General features: G+C 38.5%; 1 protein-coding gene across 7 annotated transcripts in view; it reads left to right on the top strand.

Moving 5' to 3' along the window:
* LOC106871252 (uncharacterized) overlaps window positions 1-16,708 on the top strand; it is a 208,532-nt gene that overhangs the window by 75,817 nt on the left and 116,007 nt on the right. For 6 of the 7 annotated variants that reach the window (XR_016244974.1, XM_089365965.1, XM_052974427.2 and 3 more), the window contains one exon: window positions 10,383-10,570. The exons of the other annotated variant lie outside the window; for it this stretch is intronic. Coding sequence is in view for 5 of the 6 variants with exons in the window: in XM_089365965.1 (XP_089222091.1) it covers window positions 10,383-10,570 (188 nt within the window). In the remaining variant the exon portion in view is untranslated. The remainder of the gene's footprint in view (window positions 1-10,382; window positions 10,571-16,708) is intronic. 7 annotated transcript variants of the gene reach the window in all.

Genomic DNA, 16,708 nt, shown 5'->3' with positions numbered 1-16,708 from the left:
GAAGTCAAATTGAAAGGCAATTTGAATGTTGAGTGAGCTGCTCATCCACTGATTAGCAAAGTTTCCACTATCTCTGATGCGACTGCAATTGCAATGTTTCCTATCTACTTTATTTTTGCCAGAAAAATAGAAATGTTTTCACGGTGCCTCCTGGTGCATCAATGAAGATGTCCTTCTCCTTGCAAGGTAGACACTACTATTTCATTGTAAACAGACCTTTGCTCAGCTTGCAGTAATGGTTCACTTTCATCAAGTTACCTTTTCAGGGCATCCATGATTTATGCTCTTTCTCAAATGACTTCTCTTGAAAGACTGCTGAAGGTATTGGAATGCCTTAGTCAAATAAGCTTTTGCCAGCAATGGAATTAAGCGTGTTTTCTAGATGCTGTAATGCTACAGTGTATTTAGCGTCCTAGTAGGAAACACTTGGCCCATGCAACCGTTGAGCTTCATGAAGGATGTCATTAGATGGGTTGTGTTTGTGGTTTTCCCAAGGTCGTAGTGGATTCGATAAATGCCATGGTACAACTTGATGGTGAAGAATCTTCTTAGTTGGTAAGCTGTGCATGTGGTTGTTGTGTCAGAAAGAGCTAAACTCCAGTGACCGCCATCTTTGAGAAAACCTTGCAGTTGGCAGGCTTGTCAAAATGTTTTGCAAATCATGGAGCTTACTATTTTAAGTTCTCAGAATGACATTGATCCAGGAACTTTGTGGAGGAGCATCTGGAGACAATAGCATTCGAAGTTTTGGGGATGAACTGTAGAAACTCAACCCAGAGCATTACTTTTTTTTTTTATGTGTGGATGCCCTGTCAGGGTTTCACCAAGGTTTCTCCTCTTCCACTTCTTAACATGGTTTTTCCAGGTGTAATACTTTGGTACATCTTAGAAGAGGATGGTCACAGTAAATGCGTCACATCTACACAGCTCAAAGAATGCTGTGAGAGTCATTGCCTGTAGCACATATATTTGTCCTCTAACTGTTTCGGGATTTATTGGATCAAAAGAAACTCTTTAGCCATTTTGTAAATGAACAGAGAGGTGGACAACTGTGAGATATCTGTCATGGATGGGGAAATGAAGGAGTCTCCAAGCGGCTTCATTACCGTTTGCATACAGCCCATTAGATATTGGTGTACCTCATTGGCTCTATCAACACCTGAAAGGCCAAAGACAGCCATGTTGGACCCTTTGTTTATATATTTGCATACATACCTGGAGTGAACAGAGTTGCAAAATTCCACGTTAATGTGTGCATTGGTAACTCGTAGCAATAGAGGACTATATAGGACGATCTATCTGTTATGTACAATGACTGGCCTTTGCTCTGGCCAAAGAGCGAAATTAAATCCACCGCCTCCTGGTTTGTTTCGTGTGTGTTGGATACCTGTCATGTCCAGTGTGCATTTCAGAAGTGAAGTTTAGTGTACTCTTTTGAGCACTTGCCATTTATCATGCTTGGGGAATTGTTTCTGAGGACCATAGGGACCAAGAACCACATGCAATTTGACGGGGTTGAAAAGTTGTTTGTCTACATTCTGGTTTGGAATCTCCGCACTTCTAACAGTGAATTTGGGTTGAGTGCAACTTTTCCTTCAACTAAATCAATGTGTGCACATGTGGCAGGCCTTTTTTCTGCCATTCGACATTATACATTTGACAGGTAACTTCTCCAAATATCTTATTCTTTGTTAGTAGGTTCATGAATTTCAATAACTTAATGTGGAAAACCCTCACGATTAAGCCGTGTTGTCGATGGGGTTTTTACCCTGGCAAAAGATTTTCAGTAACTTCAGTCCGCTTAGGATTGCTTGCAAATGTAAGGAAAAAGTCTGGAGCAGTGTTTCTCGACCTTTTTTCCCATACGTACCCCTTAAAATAAATTACGTCTCAAGGAACCCCTGCACAAAAAATGTGATATACCATATCTTTCTCATATTTTCTCATTGTAATTCACGGAAGTTTTTCTCCTCTGACCGCTACCAGATGTCTCCTGAGCACTTCCAATGGCTCACTATATGGAACGCTGCCCCCACCCCTACCTAGTGTTTATCTCCTAAGGAATGTAGTGATTATGTAGTGCATAAAATGATGGTGTAGTGTATGTAGGTTGAAGGCTGCTTTATGTCTACAAGGTCTGCCAAATGTGAGTTTTCTTTACAGATGCTGCTGTTCCCCATCTCGCCGACCCACACTTTTCACACCCTTAGAGTTGGCACATTGAAAGGTAGATTTGGTGAGATGCTTAAGGTGGAGAGGAAGTTATGCTTGGTTCCTCACAGGCAAAGAACATAAGTATAAGATTTTCTGGGCAGGGACCACTGATGGGGTTGGGGGCATGGGTATACTTCTTGCAGAGAAAAGGATAAGGTAATCGAGGTAGTCAGAATCTGTGATAGAATACTTAAGCTTAGACTAGTACTGCATCATGGTTTAGCAACTATTATCTCAGCTTATGCCCCTCAGCCAGGCCTACCTGATGAACAGAAAGACTGTTTTTATGACACCTTCTTGCAGACTACCTTGTCAACAAATGACAGGGACCTTCTCTTTGTGGCTGGCAACTTCAATGGCTATGTTGGACAAGATCCAGGAAGCTACCATAGTGTACATGATGGCTACAAATTTGGGTCCCGCATTCTGGAGGTAACTAGGCTGCTGGAGTTCTGTGATGCAAATGATCTTATGATCTGTAATACTAACTTAAGGAAACCTGCTAGTGACCTGTTCACCTCTCAGTGTGGTGGACACACTAGTCAAGTTGACTACATTCTCAACAGGAAAGATGGCTACTTATAAATGTCAGTGCTATATATATATATATATATATATATATATATGCATGCATATTATTATTTGACTGAATGCCACACATCCATTTCCAAGTAAGTTTATCTTAATTTCTTTGATGCGACTCTATACTGTTTTTTTCTCTCTATCGTTTCCTCTCTCATCCCTTCTCTATTTCACTTTTTTCTCCCCTTCACTGTTCGCTATCTGTCTCTTTCTCCTTTACTCTCTCATTGCTCACATGTGACCATCGTCCATTTTTCTTTTCCTCATATGATCATCTTTCTTTTCTTTCGGGGCTGGCCTAAAGAATGGACATATCCTATATCTCTCTCTTCTATCCTTTTTGTTGGCAAAGAAAATATTTCTCCAGCGTTCACTATTTTACCCTCGTTATGGCCTAACGACCCTCTATGTTTGTTTTTGTTCAGTTTCCTTGTATTTCCTGTTTTTGTTAATAACTTTGAGCCTCCATAAATCCCAAATTATGTTATGGTATGTATGGGAGCAGCTGTCTTCAAAAACTCATTGTCGATCAATGCTCGAAGTGAGAAGTAGATAGACAGCCGACAACTGATGAAGGGTTGTTTTTATGTTACTTGTCCTGTTTTCCATTTGTTTCTCTCGTTTTATGTATATATATATACTAGCAGAGATACCCGGCCTGTGACTGTGGCCATGGTGGAGGACCGTCGTTGGTCGAAGAAATCAACCACAAGATTTATTCTTTGTAAGCCTAGTGCTCATTCTGTCAGTGTCTTTTACCAAACCGCTAAGTTACAGGAATGTAAACACAGCAACATCAGCTGTCAAGGAATGGTGGGGGTACAAACACAAGACACAGACACACACATACACAAATATACACATATATACGACAGTCTTCTTTCAGTTTCTGAGTACGAAATCCACTCACAAGATTTTGGTCAGCCTGAGGCTATAGTAAGCATATATATATATAATGGTATTTTTATATAATTTTTATATAGTGGTATTTTTATATAAGCTTAAAGGTTATGCCATTCACTGTGCAATGACTAAACGAAAATAGTGTAATAACGGAGCATATAAGCCCTCGACAGAAAAAAGAAGGCTTTCCCATCTGTGTGGGACGCAAATCCACATCCCTTTGTTAACATGACTGTGTGTGTTACCTTCACACACGGATAGGAAAGCCTTGTTCTTCCTGTCGAGTGCTTATATGCCTCGTTATTAGACTATTTTCCTTAGTCATTGCACGGTGAACGCCATAAACTTTAAGCTTATATTAAAAAAATACCATTTTTTTAATATAAGCTTAAAGTTTATGGCGTTCACCGTGCAATGACTAAGGAAAATAGTCTAATAACGAGGCATATAAGCACTAAGGAAAATATATATATATATATAGATAGATATACAGGTGAGAAAGTTGGTATGTGAAAGCACGTGGTTGGATGTATAAAAGATAAACAAGAGTGAAAAAACTACAGAAGGCTTGTGTTACATGGTTAAAGTATATATTTAAATTGTTATGTCAGAAAAAAAAATTGTTATAAAATTTAGGGTATATAAACATTGTATTTGGAGAAATAACCGGTTTTGTGTTGTCTTTTCAAATTTCTCTACTTGTATCGTAACGTGTCTTCACTCCAGTGTGTATAATAGAGTTCTAGATAGGGGGAGGTAATCAGGGATTTTTTCCGGTATAAGGGAGATAATCGAAATGTAGGAGGTGATAGATTTTGATTAATTTATCATGGTTTGGTTTAGAGGCAATAGAATGTTAGGTTTTGTTCTATATTTTTTTCTCTCAGTGAGGTGAATTTCCTTATTTAAAAGTGTTAGCAATGGTTAAGTTTGGGTTTATATTTTTGAATGAAGAAGGTTTCCTTATTTAATCTAATTTGTGTTGGTGTTCCAATGGCACATTGATAGAATGGAAAGATTATAAATTGTGGTAGCATTTGTTTTGCGCATTTCTCAAGTTAGTAGTCGGGGTGGGTACGCTGAAAGTGTAACTGCTAGAATAAGAATAGCCTGGGCAAAGTTCAGAGAGCTCTTACTTCTGCTGGCGACAAAGGGACTCTCACTCAGAGTAAAAGGCAGACTGTATGACGCATGTGTACGAACATCCATGCTACATGGCAGTGAAACATGGGCTGTGACTGCTGAGGACATGTGTAAGCTCGCAAGAAATGAAGCCAGTATACTCCGCTGGATGTGTAATGTCAGTGTGCATACCCGACAGAGTGTAAGTATCTTGAGAGAAAAGCTGAACATAAGAAGCATCAGTTGTGGTGTGCAAGAGTGACGATTGCGCTGGTATGGACATGTGGTGAGAATGGACGAGGACAGCTGCGTGAAAAAGTGCCACACCCTAACAGTTGAGGGAACCCGTGGAAGATGTAGGCCCAGGAAGACCTGGGTTGAGGTGGTGAGGCAAGACCTTTGAACATTGGGCCTCACCGAGGTGATGACTACTGACCGAGACCTTTGGAAGTGTGCTGTGTGTGAGAAGACCTGGCAAGCCAAGTGAGACCTAAATCCAAGGCCTCTGCCAGGGGTGTAGCCAGCCCACTTATGCGTACCTTTCCTACATTGGACACTAAACTCCGCTTGCGAAGGCTTGTTGAGGAAAGTGAAATCGAACTAAATTCGACAACTGGCACCCGTGCCAACGTTGTCTCCTTCATTGGACACGAAATTCAGCTTGCGAAGATATATTGGGGCAAGCAAAAGTGAAATCGGGACAGCACCTGTGCCCGGCTTCGCCTTCCTGACACTTGTGCCCGTGACATGTGTAAGGATTTTCGAGCGAGATCGTTGCCAGTGCCCCTGGACTGGCTCTTGTGCGGATGGCACATAAAATACACCATTTTGAGCGTGGCCGTTGCCAGTACCGCCTGACTGGCCTTCATGCGGGTGACACGTAAAAGCACCCACTACACTCTCTGAGTGGTTGGCGTTAGGTAGGGCATCCAGCTGTAGAAACTCTGCCAAATCAGATTGGAGCCTGGTGTTGCCATCCGGTTTCACCAGTCCTCAGTCAAATCGTCCAACCCATGCTAGCATGGAAAGCGGACATTAAACGATGATGATGATGATGATATATGTATATATGGTTATATATATATATTATTTATTTATTTATTTATTTATGGGTTTCAGCCAAGTGGCTGTGGTCATGCTGGAGCACCACCGTGACTCTCCATCTTTATGCTGTGCTTTCTTCACGTTCCTTGCATGGCTCTTCTCCTCCACCTGCTATAGTCCAATCAAGAGTTTTGATGGCACATCTGGTGTATAAGAGAATTTGACATTGCTGCCCTAAGCTGTGTCTCATTTTGAGCCATTGGTTCGTCTGGTATCGTGGAGAGGAAAGCGTCGAGTTTTGTCTTGAAGACCTCTATATCCATATCTTGCAGGTCTCTCAAATGTTTTGGCAGGGCATTAAAGAGCTGAAGTCCTCTTAAACCGAGGCTGTTGCAGTAACTTGTTCTTATGTGACATGCAGTGGACGGCACCTTTGGTACCATGCAGTGGTGACCTGTGCAGGCATTCTTGTAGTACTTGATGCCAAAGTTTGGCACCAGTCCTTCCAGTATTTTCCATATGTATATTATTACATATCTCTCCCGCCTGTGCTCCAGGGAGTAGAGACCTAGTGCCTTCAGTCGCTCCCTGTAGTTCATCTGTTGGACTGTGGTGATCTTTTTTGTATAGTGACGCTGAATTGCCTCGAGTTCTGCTGTCCTGCTGTCCGCTTGACACTGTGTGGTGACCACAACTGAGAGCAATAGTCTAGGCGGCTCAGAATAAATGTCTTCCATAGAGTCAACATGACTTTTTGATCCCTTGTTCGGAATGCCCTCAGTATCCACCCTGCCAGTTGTCTGCACTTTGCTGTCAACTATATATATATATATGTATGGTTATATATGTATATATGGTTATATATATATATATATATATATGGTTATATGTATATATGGTTATATATATTTATTCATCGTTTCCCGTCTGCTTTCCATGCTAGCATGGGTTGGACGATTTGACTGAGGACTGGTGAACCAGATGGCTACACCAGGCTCAAATCTGATTTGACAAAATCTCTAACGCTGGCGTTATGAAGGGCATTCAGCTGTAGCAACACTCCATCCCATGTCTCCTGTTCTGTTTCGTCTATTCTGTCTTTCTATCATTATCCTTATGTGTATACTTATCTGTGCATGCATCTGTGTAAGTGTGGGTCAGAATGTGTGCGACTCTGTTTTGTATGTGTGTGTAGATGGGTTTTGGTTAGTATATTGTTAGTATCAGTGCCCTCTAGTTTGTTTTTCATTCATTTACTTATGTATTGCTCTATTCTTTGTATTTTTTTCCCATTTTTTCCCACTTTGTCTTAAGTATGCCTATGTGTCTCTTCTGTGTATGTGTATTATGTATAATACTGTTTGTATGTCTTTTTTTTTTTTCACTCATTCTGTCTTTAGTCATCATGTTATGTAGTGTTGTGGTGGAGGGTGTTATTGTTCCATCCATGTTTTCTGTTGCGGCTCAGTCCATCTATTTGTGTGTGTATGTGGCCACTGTAATCTGTAAGTACTGTGTCTGTTCTATATGTTGATAATACCTTAACATATATGTTATTAGCTGAGCCTCTATGTTTTAATTAAGCATGTTGGTAGTGCACTGTCAAGCTTTTCTCCTCTTTGAGCTTCCACCATTGTTCACCTATCCATTCCTCTATGCTATGTACTGTCTCCCCAATGTATATTGTTGTCCCTCAGTACACCGTATGCTATAGACTGTATTCCTAATGCTACAGTTAACCTGTGGGTTCATCCTACATACAATATAGTTCTCCATACATAGGGCCCTTTCAAATTGATATGCTCTACAGATTACCTTTCTACTACTTTCATCCGTAAATTTACCTTATCTAATTCTTTTCTAAAATGGTATGCTAGTTTGCTGCCAGGGGTAGTATCAGCAAACATAACATTCTGATATTTTTGGTTATCATATCATAAGTTGGCCTTATCTGTCTTTTTGGTCCTTTCTATGCTGTTCCAGAATTTACTCCAGTATAGCAGACAGATCCCATTTGCATCATTCTTTGTGATGGCCTTATACTTAGCCCTAGTTCCTTTGTACACTCTAATCCCCTTCCTTTGGTTGTAGCCAGAGAATTGCATGCAGTGAATGATGTGTTGTATGTGTCTTTCTAATTACATTATGTTACACATGCGAGACACATTTCTCATCACTCTCATTAAGTCTGCTATTAGGATTTTGAAATTGGCATTATCTGCAATAGCTGCTCTTGTGCACCAGGTATTTAGAGGCCATGGGATTGGCATAATAGGAATTACCCTAACTGCATTGTCTCCTCTCCCTCCTCCTCCCCTTCACACCTATATTTATTTTCCTTCTCTCTGCCTCTGTTACTTTCCTACTAACACTATTTTGTTTATCAGCCTTTCACAATAAATCTATTTATTCTCTTCCATCGGAGGGCGCTCTGTTTGTCTTTGCAAGCTACAAGATAACCTCCAACCATGTTTGTGCCACAAAAATCACCCAGTAAACTCTTAATTATTTAATACTTGATCCAAACAGCATCAATACATAGCTCTTTAGGTAAGACAACTTCTATAATGTTGGTGCCATGAAAAATGCACCCAGTACCTGGAATGGTATGATTAGGCACAGCTGTTTGGATGCCTGGCAATTTTGCCTATCTATATGGACACTGAATGTTTTCACAACAATACTTTTTGGCCCTGGAGGCAAACACATCAGCACCCATTGAAATATACAGATAAGTAGAGAGAGAAAGAGTGGAAAATTACAATGCATTAATTGAACCTGATTGACACAAGCACCTCTCACCCCATACACATAAAGCGAAATTTGCTCACACACATTAACAGAAAGAGTGACATTGGCAAAGCCAAAATAACTGTGCCAAAGCACATCATACCTAAAGTGGTTGATGTTAGGAAGGGCATTCAGCCATAGAAACCATGCCAAAAATGAGACATTGAAGGAAGATGTGGATCTCCAACCCATTGAATCCTGTTGAAGTGTCCTCTCCATGCCAGCATGGAAAGTGGACATAAAATGATGATATTCATCATCATAATCATTATCATTATGTGTGTTATTCTTCAATATATCCATGCTCCCAGACTGAATATCAACCAGTTTCTATTTTATTGGTTTGCCCTGGCTTATTCCTGCTTTTAATTTAGAAATTAAGCTTCTTAATTTGAACCCAGTCTAGAACTATCTACATCTTTTAAAAATACAAGAAGAGATTAATCATTTGGAAAATTATAATCTTATTAAAAAATAACTCATCTTAGACATTGAAAGACTTAATGAGTTGAATATTTTTGCTTTATGTAAATTTAACCTACTGAAGTAATTTGTGTTGTATTTAGTTTTGATTATTTTAAAATAGTTTCACTAAGTTTCACTAAGAATGTGTGAATTGTATCTTTATTTGTCCACTAGATTTTATAAAACCATTTTTCAATGCAATCTCCAGGAGGTTTGGTACTTGTTGCTACAGTAGGTGAGCTAATGCTTGTGTTAATATCCATATGTACTGGGCATCTCAGGCTGACTTCTGGTAACATTTCAGGTTAAACCCAAATATCTAACTATCCAACTGCGTATGAGAATTCTCGTTGGCCTCTATCCCAAGACTTAGCTGGTCTCTCAAGACAGTTCAAGAGAAACATTGACTGTGTATCAATGTCATCAGCTTTGGTTGTTGTGCGATATCTATGGGCATAGTGTCCTCCTCCAGCCTAAACCAATAAAACAGATATCTGGCTAGATTTCTCAAACGTTTCATTTCAGTACTCAGCATCTCAATCCAGTATCTTGTTATAATATTCATTATCACATGTAGATTATGTATATCTCGTGATGAGGTTATGTATCATATGATATAAATATTCAACAGAAGTGTTTGGTGAGTTCACTTCTCATGAGAAGTGTAGAATCTGTTTTGGGCCTTTGTATGTGAGGAAAAAAGAGAAATTAATGTTTTTGTTTGGGTGTACGCAAGAAACTGAAGAAGAAATGAAAATTAAAGGAGCAATGAGAGAGAAGTACTGTGAGGGGGTCAAAAGTCTGGGGCAGATAATGAATGGGTTTGAAGGAAGCTGAGGAGGGGATATGGGAGATAGAAAGAAGTAATGCTTCAAACAAGGTTAAGTAAAAATGGAAGAAAAGGGAAATGGTAAGTAGAATGGGCAGGAGACAAAGGGCAACTGCATCTCATCAACCTATCAATATATAGGCATTCAATGAAAGATTTAACCAGTAGTAGTAAAAGCATTGTATATATATATATATATATATATATATATATATATATATATATATATAGAGAGAGAGAGAGAGAGAGAGAGAGTTGTACATAAAGTTGTTACAGAAAAGAATATATCTGCATATATACACACATTCCAATAGATGCATACCTACATACAAACATATAAATGCACACACATATGCATATATATGCAAACCCAAGTACGTACGGTATATATAATTTAATTATAAACAAAAGCACAATTTTAAATTTTGCACAGGATAAAATCCGAACAGAGGCTTACAGAGACTTCATGTTGTCAAACTCCGACATCTTTAAGAACAAATTGGTGCTCGATGCTGGCTGTGGGACTGCAATTCTGTCCATGTTTGCTGCTGAGGCTGGTGCCAAAACTGTTTTTGCAGTTGACCAGTCTGAAATTGTTTATAAAGCCATGGAGATTATACAGTGAGTAGTTGTATATTGATTGTTATTGTTGAAACAGCTAAGAGTTGTGCCTATATGTGTATTGGATAAATTTTTTTATATGCACGTGTAATATATATTTTTCTTTGTGTGTATAATATGTTTTCAAATATGTATGTGCATTTTTGTGGATCAATGACCAAACAACTATATCTATACTACCAGATATTTAAAACCTATGCCTAACTGGAGACCATATTTTGCACTGCAATTTGTGGGGATAAATTTTGTGACATATAGTGTTTTTGTCTGACCATGTAATCTGTCCATTTTCTGTAGATTCTCACTGTAGCCATACCAGGACTGAGCACAATTGACTGTATCCCAACACAGAATTTGAAGGTTAAGACTGTAAAAGCCTGTCTGTATAAGTTTTTCTGTAGCTATAAAATTCACTGTGTGTATGTGTTTCCTCTATGCATGGCCAAACCGCTGGATCAATCTGTACTAAATCTGGCATGAAGGTTTTTCATTACTTGGGGAAGGTTCGGAGGAGGGGATTTTGGCCCTTGCTTATATAGGGGGCTGTACCTGCTCCCCACCAATACGGTCCTTCCAATTTTTTTTCTTTTACTGGATTCCTATATTTTCGATGATGGAGATTTCCAATATGGACAAAAAACATTTTTCCAAAATTTGAAATTTTTAAACTATTTTTCATTTTTTTTTTTTTGTTTTCATTCTAACTACTGAATCAATCTGTACCAAATTTGGCATGTAGTTCTAGGGAGGGTTGGATTTTGGCCCTTGCCAATATAGAAGGCTGTAGGTCCCACCTCTCATACAACCCTTCTGATTTTTTTTTTCCCCAGCAGATTCCTATGTTATCTATGACAGAGATTTCCAATGTGCACAAAAACTTTGTTTTCAAAATTTTTAATTAACCCCTCCCACCCAAATTTTAAATTAACTTTTAAAAAAATTTTCTGTGAAGGACTCCAAAATTGATCCACATACCCCTTGCCTCCCTGTCCCATTGTCTAACACTCAAAACGAACTGCTACAAATAACAGCTAAATGTCTGGAAATTTTCTGTGTGTGAGTGTACACGCGTTCGACAATTTCTACAGCTTATGTGAATGAACAGAGAAAGTAAACAGAAATGTTTTACATACCTGTTGTATATGTTAGTCTTGTTTTCTCGCTTTAAAGGTAAACGATTTTGATAGAAGCAAACATAATATTGAATAAATTTTTGTCATACATCTACGACCCCCCCCCCCCTCTTTTTGTTTTTTAGAGTAAAGATAAATGCTTTTTAATTGTGATAATGAAACAAGGGGTTTAGTCCTTACCGCCAAAACTAATCTGTCTTGCAAAAGAGTGGGTGGCATTCCTTCTTTTTCTTAATATTTAATTAGAAGAGAGAATATGTTATTACCGAAAACGTTGGGATGAATTGACAGCAAGGTATGTATAAGTAATTTTGTAAACAAAATTTCCGTGTGCGGTCCTGTCGTACATGCATTCACACCAACACTTTCACACAAAAGTTGGTTACTGATAAACATAATTGTGACTGGATAAAAATTTAGTAAATATTTACAATAACACCATATTTACTAACTACTAATCCTAACTAAACCTAAACCATAAATTTGTTTACAGCAGGGCTGGTGCTAAGCCCCTGCAACCCCTGTAACTGTAATGTAAATCTTAAAATTCAGTGTTACACACAACATATGTAATTTTCAGAAGAAAAAGAAACAGTAAGGTTTCTAAATAATGAAAGGTTTTCATGCGGATGCACACCTGAAGTCATTCATTCATTCGGTCCTTTACGCAATATACACTGTAGGATATGTTTCAATTTATATTATAAACTTTATTTTAAAATTCGATATTCTCATGACATAAGTTAGAGATATCAACATTAGTTATTCAAATAATTTTTCAGCGAATGAACCTAATAAAATTAGCTAGAATACACTTGATATTTCATATTTAAATCTGATGTGACTATTTCTACTTGGATAGGAATTAGAACATGTTATATTTTGATAAACTTCCAATACATATTTTGGATATTTTTTAAACAACTCGCCTTATTAATACTTGATATTTTACATCTAAATCTGATGTATTTATTCTTGGAAAATATTATGTGCTGATAACTCACATTACCTATTTTTAATATTCTTGGAGCAATTTGACTTATTAACACTGGATATTTCTATTTTAAATCAGATGTGAGTAATTATATTTGGATGGAGATTAGAAAATATTGTATACTGATAACTAACATTACATACTAGCCGGCAAAAGGAGGGAGTTGCTCCCCCTTCTATACCCTTCTCAAGTATACCACTGGGTAAAGGCGAGCGGGGTTGAGAGACCTCTCCTCTTACCCTTCCAATCTCCCCTCTCCCAACTATCCCCATTAACCCTCCTATTACTCACCCTCCATGGTATTCTTTTGTTACCTCGAGAGCAGAAATTGAAAGAGAGGAGAAAATGATTAGCCAACATTTGCTTTGAAGTGAGGGGAGAAAGTGAAAGATGGATGTGTGTATGTGAGAGAGTGAATGCGTGTTATGTATGTGTAAGGTGCACCCGCTCTTTCTCTCATGCACATGCACACATACATACAAAAAAGATGTATGCATATGTATTTCTGTATGTATATGTATAGGAAAGATAATGTGCGTATGAGAGAGAGTGAGTGCCACTTATCATCATCATCATCATCGTTTAACGTCCGCTTTCCATGCTAGCATGGGCTGGACGATTTGACTGAGGACTGGTGAAACCGGATGGCAACACGAGCCTCTGATCTGATTTGGCAGAGTTTCTACAGCTGGACGCTCTTCCTAACGCCAACCACTCAGAGTGTAGAGGGTGCTTTTACGTGTCACCCGCACGAAGGCCAGTCAGGCGGTACTAGCAACGGCCATGCTCTAAATGGTGTGTTTTGTGTGCCACCTGCACAAGAGCCAGTCCAGGGGCACTGGCAACGATCTCACTCGAAAATCCTACGAAGGCCAGTCAGGCGGTACTGGCAACGGCCATGCTCAAAATGGTGTATTTTATGTGCCACCCTCACAAGAGCCAGTCCAGGGGCACTGGCAACGATCTCGCTCGAAAATCCTTACACATGCCACGAGCACAATTGATTGATTTCAGGATTTGTTTTAATAACTGTTTATACTCACATCATTTGATAGAATTTTTCTGAAAATATATTTTTTATCAAAATAAACTTATTTATTTCCTTTAACATTCTTTAAACTTCAAGCAACACCGGGTACTTAGGCTAGTCTTTTATAAATTTGTCTAAGCTGAGTAGCAGAGAAACAGCTTTTAGGATACTATTGTAGTAGTGTTATGGAGGTGAGTTTTCATATAATGGAAGGGACTGCATGTTTATGCTTGTGTATACTCCATAATTTCGAATTTTGACACTTAGAAATCAATAACGTAACTAACAATGGAAGTACTTCGGAGATTTATGGACTAAACCATAAAAGATAGTACTCCAAATTAGCTGCAATTCAATACCTCCAACCATGGCAACACATTCATGTCTGTCTGTCCCTACAGGTGGAGAACTTTATAGGTGCAGGTGTGGCTCTGTGGTAAGAAGCTTGTTTCCCAACGACATGGTTCCTTGTTCAGTCCTACTGCATGGCACCTTAAGCAAGTGTCTTCTACTACAGCCTCAGGCTGACCAAAGCATTGTGAGTGGATTTGGTAGATGGAAACTGAAAGAGGCCTGTCATATGTCTGTGTTTGTTCCCGCCATCACCACTTGATACCTAGTGTTGTTGTGTTTTCATCCATGAGTGGTTCAGCAAAAGAGACAGATAAAATAAGTACTAAGCTTAAAAAGAGAAATCCTGGTGTTGATTCATTTGAATAAAATCCTTCAAGGCGGTGTCCCAGCATGACTGCAGTCAAATAAATGAAACAAGTAAAAGAATATATATATATATATATATATATATATCATCATCATCATCATCATCATCGTTTCACGTCCGCTTTCCATGTTAGCATGGGTTGGACGATTTGACTGAGGTCTGGTGCAACCGGATGGCTACACCAGGCTCCAATCTAATTTGGCAGAGTTTCTACAGCTGAATGCCCTTCCTAACGCCAACCACTCAGAGAGTGTAGATATATATATATATATATATATATATATATATATAAAATATATTGACGGTAGTGTCTCAATCTGAGAAAAGCAGTTCTGCAATTTGCTTGTACAGGTGCATGTTGTGCAACGTATCAGATAGTAAAGTGATTACAGAACAACAAAGATAAAGGGTTTTGTTGAAGAACATAATGCATCACCTAATCTAGGAATTGAATCCATGAACTCACAACAGTGACTACAATAATTTAACCACTTCCTACTTCTAGTTCTATGAGTCCTTTTGGGGTTTGTCCCACTAGCGACATTGAGGCACTTTATACAACAGCCTTTCATTAGGCTTGCAATAAAGTTTGAAGGTGTTGATTTCAAATCTAGATTGATACCTAAAATGTTAACAGTACTAAGACTTGTGTCAACTGCAATTTTTAAGCCCATTCTTTGGAAAAATATAAGATTCTTCCTAAGGCATTGACTTCATGCTTGTTCATATTGTGGGTGACTATAAGGTCATCATCCCTGTATAGACTTGCATTTAGATAAGCAAATTCTATATGCAAATTGTGCGCATTATAGACTCCTGAGGAAACCAGCGCAGTCTTCTTCCTTGCACACTACCTCTTATGCCCAACTTCTCTCTCAATACACTGGCACTCCATTGTACATATACGCTGACATTGTACATCCAGTGACGCATAGCAGCTTTATTCCTCAGTGTCTCTTCCTCTTTCTCATGAAAGGCTTCATTAATAACATCTCTAAATCTCTGCTCATTTGAACCTCTGTAACTTCATTTTCTATATCATGCCCCTGGATCCTTCTAGCCCTAAGTCTGAAGTCATTAACCACTAACCTGTTTTGACTTGTACATTCTTCACCTGCGAAGGACTTTGCATTCCTGAATATTTGCCTGTCCAAGTTTCTGGTGAGAACTAAGTCAATCTGGCTTGTGTGCCCACTAGATTGATGAGTGAGTGTGTGTATATATATTGATGAGTGTGATAAGTGGTTGGCATTAGGAAGGGTATCCAACCATAGAAGCCATGCCACAACAAACTGTTGGAATCTAGACAGTTCCCTGCTAGCCAGCTCCATGTCAAACCATCTGACCCATGCCAGCATAGAAGGTGGACATTATATGATGAGGATGATGATGTGTATGTATCATTCAACCACTACCATGGTTGAATATATTCTTAAGTCCACCATTAGTAGTTTTAAAGAGGACACCTCCTCAGTTACACTTTGGCATAAATAGTTTGAGATTTGGTTCAGTAGAAAAAAAGTTTCATCAAAATATCTGCGACTTCAAGGGTGGGGTGGGGGGCAGTAAGGCAAATATTCATCTTCAATTAACATAAGTTTTTTAATTTTAAATTAAAAGTATACCTTTCTTAGGCTTAAATGATAGAAAAATGCATGCGGAATTCAGAATAGCTAGTTGCATTGAAAAAAATTAGTAGATAAAGAGTTCTGAGGTAAAATATTACAAAATTTCATGTAAGGAAGTAAGGGAGTAATGCTTAAGCAATAAGAATAAAGAATATATTTCTAAAATGAATGTTTACTTTCTAAGGCAGCAAGCTGGCAGAAACGTTAGCGCGCCGGGCGAAATGCTTAATGATATTTCTTCTGTCTTTACGTTCTGAGTTCAAATTTCACTGAGGTTGAATTTGCTTTTCGTCCATTTCGGATCTATTTAGTTAGACATACAGATTATTTAATTAAATTTTTTTAACTAAACACTTTCAAACTTCCAGTACTAGTAGAATGTGTCACATTGTACAGTGTTTGCTCTTAACGTTTTTGACAAAAATTTTGTATTTTCGTCAGAAGTTACAGAGTGACAATGGACAAATTTGTGTTTGATAAGTGCCAATACACAAAACTCTCATCTTTTGACTTACTTCTGCCGATGATATATATACATATTACATACATGTGTAAGAAAAAGTCTCGTCACGCAATCGAACCAATGAAAGAGTCTCTACCTGGTCACTCGACATGGTAAAAATAGCAGCCAA

The sequence above is a fragment of the Octopus bimaculoides genome, chromosome 18, assembly GCF_046866305.1.
Source record: "Octopus bimaculoides isolate indiv1 chromosome 18, ASM4686630v1, whole genome shotgun sequence".
Classification (NCBI taxonomy): domain Eukaryota; kingdom Metazoa; phylum Mollusca; class Cephalopoda; order Octopoda; family Octopodidae; genus Octopus; species Octopus bimaculoides.
Note: the sequence above shows the minus strand (reverse complement) of the source record. Positions and strands in the feature narration are given on the sequence as shown.